Here is a 14,631-nt window from a genome sequence, read left to right as displayed (position 1 = left end):
AGGTCCAAAAGCTAAGGCCAGAAGCCAGAGCTCAGTTGGACTTTAGGAGAGGGGAGAATCAGGAAGCTGTGCCAGACTGCCCGGGCCCACTCACGCCAGGAACAAATGGCTAATAAATCAGTCCTGCTAAGCCACTGAGGCGAAGGGTGAGGCACCAGCCGATAGGCTGGCTCTCCTTCTAGCTCATTAACTATCTGAGATTAACACCAAATGGGGGGGGGTCTCTGAGCTGAAAATTAAATTAGCCTAGCTATAAACAGACACTGCGTGTGTCTGTTGAGCCAGGGATCTGGAGGGAAAACCCAGCCACTGACTGGGTCCTTGTCACATCTTGCCTCGTGACCCAGCCTCTCCTTTGGTGGTCAGATGAAAGGGCACAGTTAAACAGGTTATGCTGTGCAAAAGAATGAAAAGAGAGCTTTCTGTTGTTATCTTTCGAGATAGAGTTTGCACTAAGTAGCCTTGAATTGAGATCTTCCTGGCTGCCTATTAAGTGTTAGGAGTATAGGTGTGCATTACCAGTCTTGGCTAGAATTGACATCTTAATGACATTTGGCACCGAGGCCTGGGGATGATGGCTTTTGTCTACAGAACACTTGCCTTGCATGTAGAAGAGCCTAGGTTCAATCCTCAGGGAGGAGTTTGGCATTGAGGGGGAAAACAAGGAAGGGATGTTGAGATCAGAAGAATGAACCAAGAGGGTGGGGTCGGAAGCAAGGAGCCAATGAAGAAGCAATCAACTGTATACCCACTCACTAGTGGCCACTGAAAAAAGGAGAGGGTTGACCTCAGTGCAGGTAGATGGTCACCTGAAGAGCCACCAGCTAACCACCAGGCGGGTTTCCTGGCTCCGCCATCCCCTCTTCAGCATCCAAGAATGCTGTGTGGAGAGTCTGCAGCTGCTTTGGTGCAGTTCCCTCTTGGAAGTAGAATTTCTAATTACAGGGCCTTCCTTTAATGACAGGCTCCACTGCAACGAGCAGCAGCGACGGCTTTGAGGGGTGTACAGCCTCTCCCTCATCATGAAGGCTCTCTAGCAATGGCCTTTTTTTACTCTGGGCGCCATCTTTTCTTCTCAAAACACTGTTTAAACAGAATTGCAATTTTGGCTTCCAGTATGAAACACTCGGCACCTGAGGATGGGAGCACAAGACAGCCTTCATTAGTAATCTTGTATTAGTCATTTGTCATGGTGTCCAAAGTTGATCAGAAGCAACTTTAGAGAGGAAGGCCTTATGGGAGGACACAGTTGTGCTGAGAGGAAGGCATGGCAGCAAACAACCCCATTGTGATGGGACTGTGCAGGCAGGTTTTTTGCAAACCTCACATGTTTGCAAAAGTATGCTAGTCAGAAGGTGTTCTGTGATGTCCTTGAGATGAACAAAAAGCAGATGCTCAATAAATTACCAAAAATTAAAAAAAAAAAAAAATCAGCCCACAACTGTCTTAGTTCTTTTGCTTGATAAAATGTCCTGAACAAAAGTGACTCAAGGGAGAAAGTGCAAGTGGCTTCTAGTTTCAGAGAGAGACAATCCGTCTTGACAAGAAAGTCAGGGCAGCAGAAACAGGAAGCTGTCTGGGAATGGCGCATTCACAAGAAGTACTCTGTGAACAGGAATTGGAGCCTGCTGAAGAATGCTTCTGCCAGGCAGGTTCCACCTCATCCCCTGAAGCAGCCACACCAGAGGAGTACCAAGTTCAAACCTGTGAGCACCTCACTTCCAAACACAACAGCAGCTATAATGAACAAAGCCCATGGAGAGGACATCCAAATAACAACAACAACAAAATATCATTGCTGATAGCCCCTCCTTCCTTCCTGCTTCCTGGGCCTGCTTCTGGTCCACATGGCAGTCCTCTGACAGGGACAAGTCTACAAGTGAGTCTATAGGGGAATGAGAAGAGGGGTTTCAGAACTGGGGCAAAATCCCAATAAGTCTAAGTCAGAACACAATTGAAATGCAAGCAAAAGGTGGAAATTTTTAATACACTTATTATTAAGGAAAACTTGAGAATAAATAAACGAATCACACACTCTAATTAATCAGACCCGAAGTTGATGCAACTCAGTGAAAATGAATGTGTGTAGACCTAGCACTCAAGGCAGAAGCTGTGGAGTTTCACGTTAAACTTTACCCTTTCAGTATCGGACATGTTTTATGCGCTTACCCACCACCCCAAACCTAAAACAGAGTTAGAAGTAGCAGAAGCAACCAGCTTTACGTCCTCTTTGATAACTCGTGTGTGTCACCTGCTGTCAGCCCAGCCTCACCCCGACACACAGGAGAGAATGCCCGTGTGCGAGAATGCCCGTGTGTGGTAGATGCTGCCCGGCCGCTGCTGGCAAACGTTCTTTACTCAGAACACAAAACCGTCAGGAGCCCTTTTTGGGGTTTCCAGCTTTAATTGGAAGAAAGCACAATCCTAAAAATAACTAAAAATGAATGAGCGGCCATGCCCTGGGGAGGAGATGGTGGGAAGGGAGGCAGGGGTGCGGCAGCTCTACCCAGGAGCCAGCTGCATCTCTTCCAGGGTCTCCTATAAACTTAGCACAGCAGATATAGGGGCATAGTTCTAAGCCAGAGCTGATCAATGAGGGTGATCACTTTTATATGCCCTCGCGGAAGGTTCCAGTCAAAGCTGAGCTACTCTGCATGTAGTCTGGGCAGGGACAGGCCCAAGCCATATGGAAATGAGGGCAATTGGGAGCCAGCGTGGCTTCTCCAGGCCTCAGAAGTCTGAGCCCTAAAAAATGAAGGTTGGCCCTGCCCATGTGCCATTCCTTCACTAGCCTCCTGGCTCATATGATGGCAGAGAATCCCTGCCCAGGCATGGCAGAGCCCTAGATCCATAGACATTGGTGAAGGACAGCCAGAAGCTGACAGCCAGGCCTACAGCAACTTATGAGTTGCTTGCTTCTGCACATCCAGGCCTCTAGAGCAGATGGGAATAATAGACCCGGTCCTTCCTGGCAGAGCCTCAGAGCCCAGGAGGAAGGAGACCTCCATGGACCTGGGAGAGCACTTGGGTATCCAAAAGCTGTGCATGAACACTGCAGTGACAGTAGGTAAGAAGAACATGGCATCTGTCCGAGGTGCCTGAGCAAGTCTGGTCCAGCAGGCCTAGTGCTAGCTTAACCTTACCAACTCCCCTGTCTACCCTGACTTGACATATCAAATTATTTAAATTCCTTCAGAAATACATATGAAGACATACAGCTCAAGCAAAGCCGGTGACAATCTTTGACCTAGGAGAACCTAGGGCCCCCCAAAGCTCCCTGTGACTGGTAAAAGGAAGGTTTCTCCTGCCTCCAGATCCAACTCACACTTAAACTCTGACTTCTTGTGTGTTCCAACCAACCTTTAGTATTCTACCATGACTCTCAGGCCTTTTTCTCTGCTCCAAAGACCTTATCAGCCAACAAATCCATGCCCACCCTTTAAAGCTCAACTCAGTAGGGCTGTTTGCTTGGGTCTGCTGCACTTCTCTTTGCTCCACTTTCTCTTTGCTTCATAGGTCTCACTAAATCGGCCCTAGCCAATACTGTGAGTTCCCTGAGGATCCAGACAGTAAACCAACAGCTTGGTTACCTACAAAGCACCTACTTACTGCTCTATGCAGTCTAGATGTTCAAAACTTGGTGGGGAAAAAAAATCATGAATAAATGGCAGGACTGAGAAGTTCCACCTGGGCATGACTGGCAGTAAGCCTGCCCTGTAACTACCTGTCTGACTTCCACAAGGCCCCAAGGAAAGAGAAAAGGGGCATTAAATGTCCCCGAAACAGACCTGGAACATTAGAGGGCCAGAAATGAGATAAGCATGAAAAGCTAGTCAAGGACCAGCAAACAAGATCCTGCTGTGTGCCAGGCTGCTCACTCACTGCCCTGTGGATCTAGGGCTCTGCCAAATGCCTGCCTCTGTGTGTGTGTGTGTGTGTATGTGTGTATGTGTGTGTGTGCACGTGTGTGTGTGTGTGTGTGTGTAGGCTTTGGGGTGGGGGTGGGGTGCATCCTGGCAGGTGTTAGAATATCATCAACTGGGAGGAGCCTATCCAAGCCAGTGAGCCAGGAGATAAGAAGGTGATCCTAGCAGGCTGAAATGTAGACACCCCTGAAACCTAAGTGTACATCAGCAGTAATCAACCCCAAGCTCTTCAGCTAAAAGTTCCCACCTGCCTCCTGTCCTAATGACACCTAATCCAGAGAGCTCCTCTGTTTCCGGTGCTGTGGGACTCAGGCGCCTTTCAGCACTCTGTGGCCGCAGAGACAAATGCAGAACATATGCTGTTGTTGTTGCTTCTGACTTTGTTTCCAGCCCAGGCTGCTGGTGTTTGTAAATACTGTTGACTTATTTGGTGAAGACCTCAGCAGTGCATCCAGGAAGAACAATGAGCTTGGGGCCAAGAAGAAACACACACAGACCGCAGGAGTACAGTGCTGAGAAGGGTGGAGACTAGCTCCATCTTTTCCAGCACTGGCAAACATCCTGCTCTGTAAACAGCACCAACTCAACAGCACTGGTCTTTGAAAGGAGACCTAAGCTGCTCAGTGGAAAGCCGAACCTGCAATTAGCTTGCACAGGGGAACAACAGCCAGGGGAGACCCGCTTTAAGAAGCCAGTGGCAAGACCTGACTTGAAAGCCTCTCTAGCAAGCCTGCTTCCCACTCCTCAGCCTTGGCCACTTCCTGACCCTGTCTTTGATTTACTGGCTATGGCTTCTCCTTTGTTGTTCATTCTGTAGCAGACATCTTGGAAGGCACAGCCACATTACGTCTGAGCAGATACCCCAAACGGTAGGCTTACGTATAGGATTTGATTCAAACAAACCCATGTTCCTAGGGTCAAGATGGAGGGAGGGAGAAACAGAGGAGGGGCAAAAGCTGAGACAGCAAACAAGATCAGGAGGTCAAATGACTGCAAGAGCTCACTGGACAGAGCATGGTCAAATGTGCAGTGTGACCACTCTATGTGACAGGGTGGGGGGGCACAGGGGTTACCCCAACACACACACTGTATATCATTGATTATTGGTTCAGCCACACTGTTGGGTCCAGCCTCAGCTCTGTGAGAAGGATGCTGGTATCAGAGACAGGTGGCTTTCTCAGATACAAAAGTGCCTGTAGCAAAGGGCTGACCTTGAGAGTTACCAACAGGTGGGAAGTTTTTATTAGGGAACTTAAACATTAAAAACAAACAGTTTTCACTCAAATTGACTTAGGTAGGACAACTGGCTAAGCACACCTGTCCCAGGATGGCTACAAAGGTTCAAAATGCAAATGAGGTGAAGTGGACAAAAATACGTGCCAAACCTCATTCAGAATGTCTGTGAGGAGCTGGGCTGTGGCAATTTAACCATGCAATGTGTGTTCTTGACATGGAACAGGGCATGTAGCTCCAAACTGTGCCAGGTTACAAATGAGAGAAATGGGCTACATGAGGGCTGGCAAGGGGTAGGGGCAGAGATGAACAACACTGCGCTCCATGCCCAGTAAAACGGAGAGGGGTTACCCCGCTGGTCTCTCTGCCAAGGTAGCACCAGATCTGGAGTATTGAGGGCATTCCTATCTAACACTGACAGCCTGCTCGCAGCCTGTCCATACCCTATAAAAAGCCAGGGTGGGGGCATAGGCCCTTCGCCTGTCCATACCCTATAAAAAGCCAGGGTGGGGGCATAGGCCCTTCGCCTGTCCATACCCTATAAAAAGCCAGGGTGGGGGCATAGGCCCTTCGCCTGTCCATACCCTATAAAAAGCCAGGGTGGGGGCATAGGCCCTTCGCCTGTCCATACCCTATAAAAAGCCAGGGTGGGGGCATAGGCCCTTATTCTGGCACTGTGATTTGAAAACCTGCTAGCACAGCTCACCCACTGCAAAAACAAACAAACAAACAAACATTTAAAAAGTAGCCCCTTTCGAAGAATGGGTCTTGGGAGAATGACATATAGAAGTGAGAGTATGTGAGAAATCTTTGCGCTTCGCGCTTGCTTCTGTTATGAGCCTAATCCTTCTCCAGAAAATGAAGTCTACCTTCTTAAGGCAAGTGCTCAATAAATATCCCCTTGTTAGATCAGGATGGGAGAGGGTGTAAACACAATTTATAAGAGTACCTTATTCGTTGAGCCTGGTAACACACCTGTAAACCAGCCTCCTCAATAGCCAGAAGGACCTCCAGCCAAAGAGAAGTCTGGGTGAGTTGACTGGACTGGCCTTGGAATTAAGCTTGGCTCCACTCCCTCCAGTTCTCACCCACCCACCCACTTGGGGCTTCTGAGAAGAAACAGGGTGTTTCTCTCTTGTCTATCTGTGTTAACTGGCTGGGCAGGCATATGCCAAATGCCTGGAGCCTTTGGAGCAATCATAGGAGAGGGCTCCAGGGACCAGCCAAACAAGCCAAGAGGAAGAGCTGAACTGAACAAGGACCAGTTTCCAGAAGGTCCTGGGAGGGGCTCAGAGGGGATAGGCGTCTCTGATTGTGTCAGCCTTCCTGAGAGACTGCACTTTAGTCCAAGCACGGAATAAATCTTGCATTATTATTATTTTTTTTTTTTTCGGCGCCACTCGCAGCAATAAGCAAACAGCTCCTCCCCTCTCCCCAAGCCGAATGAAGTTAGTTTCCGTGAACGCTTGCAGGCCGGTGTCCCGAAGGCCGGCCCCGCGGGGCAGGTGGGTCTAATGCTGTCCGGCTAAGCGGAGAAGCAAGGCTAACAAGAGGGTAGACTCGGCCAGACGCCCAGAGAATGACTGCGACAGCCGGGGGCGGAGCTTCGCGCAGGCTCCACGCTATTGGTCTGTGGGCAGACCCTCCGGCCAATCGGCGCGGGCGGAGGCAGCTCCGCCCGGCTCAGCCCCACAGGTGAGGACCCGCCAGGAGCGCACTCGTGGCAGCGGCCAGCCGGCCACCCGGAGTGGGCGCTAACTGCACAGTAATGTCACCGGGCCTGGAGAGGCGGAGGCTCCTCCCTGACAGCAGCGCAGGGCGTGGAAAACGCTCCTCCCAGCACACTGTCACTCTTTATCCGCTACCCCAGTCTCAATGCCCAGAACCGTCTTACAACTTTTTTTTTTCTTTTTCTTTTTTTCTGAATGGTGTGCGGCAAATCCCGGAACCCACAAGTTTCTGTATTCTGGGTGCCACCCAGTAGCGGGTGAGCACACATGGACTGGTCACGGTCCGGGGTGATCCAAAGCAGTCTGGCTCGGCTGAAGTGCCAGAGGCCTGACATTAACAGGGCTCTCATGCTACCTTGCTTACAAGGAAAATATTTCACTCTAACAACATCCTGCGTGAACTCCTCTTCGTCAAAGCTCTGTAACCGCGTGTCCTGCCGTGGCCACACGCTTGCCTTTCACGTTTGGTTTTTGACTGACAGTATTTGCAGTCATGAGGTTAAAGGGGAAGTCTTGATTCCCGCAGACTCTCGGGGTCATTAGCATCTCCATCTCCCTAAGCTTTCATCATTTCTTCGTGGTGGGTACATGCAAGTTTCCCCTAACCTGTTATAAATGCATTAGTGTTAGTTGGATGCTCCCTGCTGTTCCCACAGAACTTCATAACAGTTGTGGGGCAAAAACCACATCATACAACTTCATTTATGCATGTTTCTTACATGTCACAGTGAAGCAAGTTTTTTTTTTTGAGTGAGTCAGTAACTTAAGCTATTTTTTTTAATATTTGCTATCAAACGACAGCAAAGTTTGTGAAGTGCACACATAAAATAATTTTAAATAGATATATTAGAGAGCCCCTCTTCTGGCTCAAGACCTTGTCGCTGTGGGGTTTCCTGAGCCCCGGGGATGTTGTAACATTTAGCTTCTTGGCTATAACGCAATTTACTATCACGTTACTAAGAATAATTATTGTTCCTCAAAGCTAACCTCCCCCATCTCTGGACAAGAAAAAGAACCAGTCTGACATGCACCAGCGGCAGTTTTATTTGAGGTTAGATCATCTGAGAGCAAGGAATAAGGCAGTCCCAGCAAGGTAACAATTTAAACATAAGGACGTTCTCTGGCCTGTTAGTCCTCAGTGATACTGGTGGTGTCCCGTTTCTCCCTTCTTGCCACTCGGGGAGGGGAGGATATGCTCTCATTACCCTTGACACTGCGCCACATATTTGGGGGTGTCAAGGGCTCCCACCAGTCCCGCCCTGAAGGTTCCCTTACTCTCTGAAACAGTCCTGTTCCATGAGAGGCAGAGCCCTGACGAAACTCTTCTTCACAGCAGTGGAAGCTGTCCTTCTGCTGTGCCTAGAGGGTGGGCATTTTGTGCTTCTGTCAATCAGTTTAACTTCCATGATCAGAGAGTGAGAACATAAAGCACCTCTGAGCAAGCGGCCTCTGTCCTGGGCTTCAGTTCCAGGGCTTCCTGAACATCCCCCGCCCCACCCCACCCCACCCTGCCACACTGTGAGCTAAGACAGCTGCCAGCAGTTTTTGTTTTGCTTTAATTTTTTTTTTTATTCCTAGTGAGCTTTCAGTTGTGAATAATTTCAGTGATTCAAATAGTTATTTTGTATAAGGAGAAAACCTTAGGTCTCTATTTTAAAATGAAGGACTCAAACTGAAGCATGTATATTTAGAACAAGAATTTGTGACATACTGAGTTTTCAAAACATTCAGAAAAAAATCAGAAAAACAGGAGATGTGTAAGATCACTTTGCAGTGGCAAATGGGAAACTGTGGACTGGAAAATAAAGTTTGTCACTATTAATGTACATTAAACTACTGCTTTTTTAGTACATAGATTCCTTTAAAAAAAACATAATGTAGTCAGCATTTAATTTATATTCGCTGTAGTAGCCTATCTTTTAAGAATGTCTCCTAAGATAAGGGCTGTAAACTAATTTTCACAGATCTGCTAGATAATAACATACCATTTGGAAGACAATAAGTCTAATTTAATTCATACATTTTGGCATTTTATTTATCTAAAACTAATAGGCCTCCATTAAATATTGACAATTTTATTAACTCAGCATCTGGGAAAACACTTATGATTAGGTTAATTTATGTTATATTTGCCCCCCAACTTGTAAAAGATTAATCAACCATTTTATGGTGTAATTTAGGGGCCTAATTAAAAACAGAGCTCGCCACATGCTACACCATCCTGCTGCTAAATCCTGACATCGGTCTGGCGTAATGGTTTGAATTTAAAATTGTTGCATCTCAGTGTAGATAGCCGACCTTCTCCCAGAAGCCTGGATGTGAGCCCTGTGCCAGGCTTAAACGCCAGAACCTAGGAAACACAGTATTTAGAAAGATGGTCCCCAACGAGATCTGAACCTCCAGAGAAGTCAGAAACAGGGCCGGCCATCAAGTTTTGAGAAACAGACCAGCTAAAACTATAAAGGAAATTACCGTTTTCAGCTGCCTTGGGGAGACATTTGTTACTGGGTTTTGGGATCTCTAAAAAAAAAAAAAAAAAAAAAAAAAGTCAGCGTTCTAGCTGCATCTGCCTTCTGATTAATGAGCACAAAGTAATCACCCTCTCCTTTTGGGGATCACTTTATCGTTCTAAACGAACAAATTAATTCCAAGAAGCTTGAGGACAAGTCACTTAACCTGGGGGCTCCCAGCCTGAAAGGGGCAAATGGCACTGAATAAGCCACTTCCTCTAGAAGACACTGTTTGCTCAGCCACTATACTAGAGGGATATTTTTGTCATTTTAATGACTCCTTTGATTCTAGCTGTCCTGTGCAGAGAAGTAAGAATTCCGGAATGGTATGATTGTTCTCATCTAGTTAGAAACCAGTGCAAGATGACTCCAAGTCAACTGTCCTGACATCGGGTTGTAAGATAAATGACAAAGTGGACACTCTGCACGGGGGGGGGGGGGGGTGTTACTGGAGGTGGGCAGGAAACCCTCCACCCTATTAGAGAAGACATCATTTTGACTAGCAGCATGTTTTGGTCACTGGAGTCAGGGAGCCTGGCCCAGAATGACATCCTGTTGGAGTAAGACCTCTCTCACTTTCTAGCTGTGAGACTTGGAGCAAGTTGATTAACCCCTCTGTGCCGACCAGTGTTTGCTCATCTGTCAAAGTATTGCCTTGACAGCATGGTAATGAGGATGAAACTAGCTAACTCAAAACACTTGAAACAACTCCTGGTACAAACATTTAGTACAGTTTAACTACAACATTGCTAAACCAGAGAGAGAGAGAGAGAGAGAGAAGAGAGAGAGAGAGAGAGAGAGAGAGAGAGAGCAGGCACAGAGAACACAGAGCCGCTCCCCCACCCTCTCAAGTGCCTGCTTAATTTGTACAACCGAAATTGAAAGAGGAAGGCATCCTGTGAAAGGACTCTCCACCACTATAGACTCCGGAGCAGATGACGATCATACAAGGTCCAACTGGCTTAACTCCTAAACCCGCGTCTTCAAATTCTTGGACATATACAAAAATATAAGCGTGGATCAAGAAGGGGTGTTTTAAAAAAAAAAAACTGCATCGATAATGCTGCATCCCACTTCAAATAAATCCAGCTACTAAGCCCTTTGGAGGCCTGCTCCACCTGAGGATTTGAAGTTCCTGCTCCCCTAGGCCCCACATTCTCAGACACCACACTCTCACCGGAAGGTAAAGGACCAGCTCCATGAGCCCCTCGAGCGCTCACTTTGTTTGGAAGGTGATTAGAGAACCCTGGGTATGAAGGGGAAGGTCAGCTCAGAGCCCCTTACAGAGTGGGACTCAAGGAGACTGAACTAGCGAGCGGTGGCTTGGATTTTGCACTGTAAAGATTTTGCATGTCTGGTGGTTGGAGGCAGCAGGGTCAGCTCCAAGGTGCCACCGAGGCAGGCGCTGCAATCACTCTCACACACACACACACACACCCCAGGAGCCTGGGCTACCCATTAGCTGATGGTGTCTCCATAGGGAGCTGTAAGGATTGCAAGTTCCCTGGCATCCAGGAAAATCTACCAGGCCCTGGGCCACTGGTTAGACCGCTGGCAAGGCTGTGTATTAACCCATTAAACTCATTAAAGACTTGCTCAGACACAGCCACGACCCTCATTCTACAACCCATTGCCTGCTGACCCCAGAACTCAACCATCCATTTCACACTCCCTCCCATTTTGTCTCAAATGCCTTAAAAGCGCCTCCCACGTTCACACTCCGGGCTTTGAGGGCTTGTTTTAACCATGATTCTGCCTTGCAGCTCGCTAGTTAATCATTATTTACGCTGGTCTCCAGCGGGAGGCCTGTCTCGGGACAGAGCAGGAGGGACCCTGCAGGCCTGGTTTGGATGGCAGCAGGGTGAGCCGGGAAGGGCCAAGTCCTGCGCTCTGGGTCAGCATCTCCTGCGCTTGTTAGATTTAGGGTTTCAGGGTTGCCCTCAAATTCATCGTGAAGTCCTTCCATTGATCCAGACTCCCACAACGGTCTAACGTGATTTACGGGTTTTAAGTAAACAGACAGCATTTTACATCTTTCCTTTTTCTTTAGGAAAATATCCAGTAACTCTGCTGGCACTCGGATAGCTTGCTCATGGGACGGCCCGGGAAGGCCGCGCGGTCCGGACCTTGCACCATTGCAGTTAGAGCAGCAGTCACCGCCGCGGGGCCTGTACCTTCTGGGGGCGTCAGAGGGAAAAGGACCCTGGTCCCCCGCGGCCTGGTGGAGCCCGCGTGGCCCGCGCGGCCTCGGCGGCGGCTGGTGTCGGGTCGCCTGTCTCCCCCCCGCTCTCGGGCTGCGCCAGGGCCTCGGGAGCCCAAGGGCGGTGGAGGCGGCAGCCGCCTCCGCCTCCGCGAGAACCTGCCACCGGGGATTTCCGCCGCCTGCCCCAGGTGCCTCCAGAACCCTCACGCGCTCGGCGAGTCGCCTGCCAGTTTCTACCGAGCCGGCCTCAATCGGGCTGACCGAGAAGTTCCAACGATCAGCGGCCGCCCCGTCCCGCCTGGGGAGGGTGCGGGGGTGGAAGCGACGGCACGCACGCACCGTCGGCAGGAGCCTGCGGTGAGCGGAGCCCCCGTGGCAAACTGCACCTGGCTGCACCGAAGTATTCGCCCTTCCGGGCCCAGCCAGAACCCGCTTGGTGCACGGGGCCCCCGGGTAAAAGCGCCCAGACCCACCGGACGGGCATCCGGGCGTTGCACCCTCCTCAACCCGCAGTGTCCTGGGGACCGTGAGAAGGGTGGGCCGTCCCTGCCGGCTTAAACCAGACTTGGCAACTTGGGCAACTCCACACAATTAAAAAAAAGAAAAAGAAAGAAAGAAAGAAAAAGGAACATAAAGGACGAAGGGGAGGGGGCGAGCGAGGCTGGGAAGGGAGCAGCTTTAATCCTCGGGGTCAGGCCCTTTTATTTGCCACGCCATCCGTGTCCTGCAAAGTAGGGTTGAGGCAGAGAGCAGGGTTCGGTTTGTGTGTCTCCTGGTCTTCGGAAGTCGGGACCCTCTTTGAAAGTAGTAATTGGGTCTGGGAGGGAAAGAAAAGAAGAAGAGGGAAAAAAAAAAACAAAAACAAAACTCGAGGAGACGCGAGGGCTGAGTGGTGACCCGAGGGGCTGGGGACCCGGCCTGGTTTCCGGAGACTGTGGTGTGACCCCCCGGGGGCTGCCACCAGAGCCGCAGCCTGGTGGTGCTGCAGTGGGCAGAGGTCGCGACTGTGACCCGGGAGCCTCGGCCCCTCTGCAGCTAGGCTCCCAGGCGGAAGCCACGACCTCGAGGCAACCCTCCTCTCTCCGTCAACGGTCAGGGCTAGCCTCTGAGCCGGGACGTGGACGGGGTCTGCGGAAACCCTCCTCTCGGCCGTGGCCCCGCCAGCGGCAGCCCGGGCGGTGGCAGCGCCGCGGGCGCCCGGAAGCCTTGGCAGGCGGCTGCGGGCTGCAGTGCGCGCCTCCGCCCGACAGGGACCAGCACCGCTCCACGGCGGGCGCGCCGCAGCCGGCCGAGCCGCGCGGCCAGCCGCCCGCCCCCCTGCCCGGCACCGGCGGCCCGTCCGCCGGGCGGCTCAGGCCCCCTCCGGGTCCGGAGACAGGGAGAATCCTAGCAAAACAGTTCACAGACTCGGGGGCCCTGGCGCGGCACCCCGCCGTGCGCCCCTCTCCAGAGGCGACTCCAGCGGCCGGTGCGCGAAGGAGGCTGCGAGCCGGAGGCGCAGTGTCCTCCCCGCGTCCCGGGCTGCGAGGGACACAGCCGAAGCCCGGCTCTCCCGTCGGGATGCCGGCGCTCTGCGGTCCGGCGGTCTCCGTAGCGGGGTCGCCTGAACGGTCCCGGGGCGCAGCGGACGAAGTGGACCACGGGGCCCTCCGCGCCCCGCCGCAAGTTTCTCCGGCTCAGCCCCAGCCGGACGCACCCGAGTTCCCCGCGACTGTCCACCCGCAGGGCGCGCTCAGCCTTCGGTCCCCGCCCGCCCTCGGCCGCCCCCACGTCGCGGCCCCCCGCTACCCTCCCCACGTGACGCGCGACGGCCCGTGGGGGCTCCGGGTCGGGATGGAGTCCAGCGCAGCGCCCCCACCCCGACCCCTGGAGAGGAGACTCACCGGTACCAGGCGAGGCCCTTGTGGTAGCTGCGGTCGAAGAAGTGGGGCTCGGCGCCCACGGCGCGCACGTCGGGGTGCACGCGCAGGAACTCCAGCAGCGCCCGCGTGCCGCCCTTCTTCACGCCGATGATGATGGCCTGCGGCAGCTGCTTGCTCCCGGAGCCGCTGAAGAAGCTGGAGATGGGGCTAGGGGAGTCAGGCGCCTCGGGGCCCGGCTCCTCCTGGCTCCCGGCGCCGGCCGCCCTCTCCTTGCCTGCAGCTAGCGGGCTGGCCGGAGGCGCCCGGAAAGGCAGCTTGGGGGACGTCTCGTTGGGGGCCGGGACGAGCGCGGGCTGAGCGTGAGCGGCTCGCGAGCCCGAGCCCAGGAGCAGCAGGCCGGGCGCGGCGGTGCAGGAGCCGGCGCACGAGTACAAGAACATGTAGAGCCAGAGGCAGAGCATGGCGAAGAGCAGCGCGAGCTTCCTCCTCACCGGCGGCGGGGGCGGCGGCGGCTGCGGCAGGAGCCGGCCCGGGACATCGAGGCAGGAGCGGCCGCCGCTCAGGCGCTGCCCCATGCGCGGCCCGCGGGCGCGGCCAGGGGCATGGCTCAGCACGCGGCGCGAGGCCCGCCCGAGCGGAGAGCACCGGGAGGTTCCCCTGCCGCCCGGCGCCCGAGGGACTCGGCTTACTGCCCTCGCGCGCGCGCGGCTGCCGGGGCCGCGGCTCTTCCCCGGGTGGCGGCGGCCGCTACCGCGGCGACGGCTCTTGACATGATGCCCGCGAGGAGCCGGCGCCGAAGGGCAGAGTCCGGGCGGCGGGAAGTGCGCGCAGACGGGCTGCCGGGGAGCAGCCCCGGCGCTCGCCCGCAGACGCTGCGGAGGAGAAACTGCGCAGGAACAGAGCCCGGCACTGAGGTGGAGTGGGCGGCTCCGGCCTTCCGAGTGACGGGCCGCGCCACCTACCAGGAACCGGGAGCGCCATGCAAATAGCGGAGCTTCTCCCGAGTCGATGTAGCCAATCGTCTCTCGGAACGTGGGGGTGTGGAAAAAGCTCGAGGAGGGGTTAGAGCCACCCGGGGCTACTATTGGCTCTGGAGCTCAGGAGGCGGGGCCGGGGGCGGGGCCACTGGCTGGTGACAGGAGCAGATGGGCAAGATGCTGGAGTGAG

General features: G+C 53.0%; 1 protein-coding gene across 1 annotated transcript in view; it reads right to left on the bottom strand.

Moving 5' to 3' along the window:
- Window positions 1-14,174, bottom strand: part of Hs3st3b1 (heparan sulfate-glucosamine 3-sulfotransferase 3B1) — a 33,538-nt gene extending 19,364 nt beyond the window's left edge. The window contains exon 1 of the mRNA XM_021650727.2: window positions 13,486-14,174. Coding sequence (XP_021506402.2) covers window positions 13,486-14,039 — 554 coding nt within the window. The 5' untranslated portion in view covers window positions 14,040-14,174. The remainder of the gene's footprint in view (window positions 1-13,485) is intronic.
- Window positions 14,175-14,631: the final 457 nt, after the last annotated feature.

This window comes from Meriones unguiculatus, chromosome 11 (genome assembly GCF_030254825.1).
Source record: "Meriones unguiculatus strain TT.TT164.6M chromosome 11, Bangor_MerUng_6.1, whole genome shotgun sequence".
Lineage (NCBI taxonomy): Eukaryota > Metazoa > Chordata > Mammalia > Rodentia > Muridae > Meriones > Meriones unguiculatus.
Note: the sequence above shows the minus strand (reverse complement) of the source record. Positions and strands in the feature narration are given on the sequence as shown.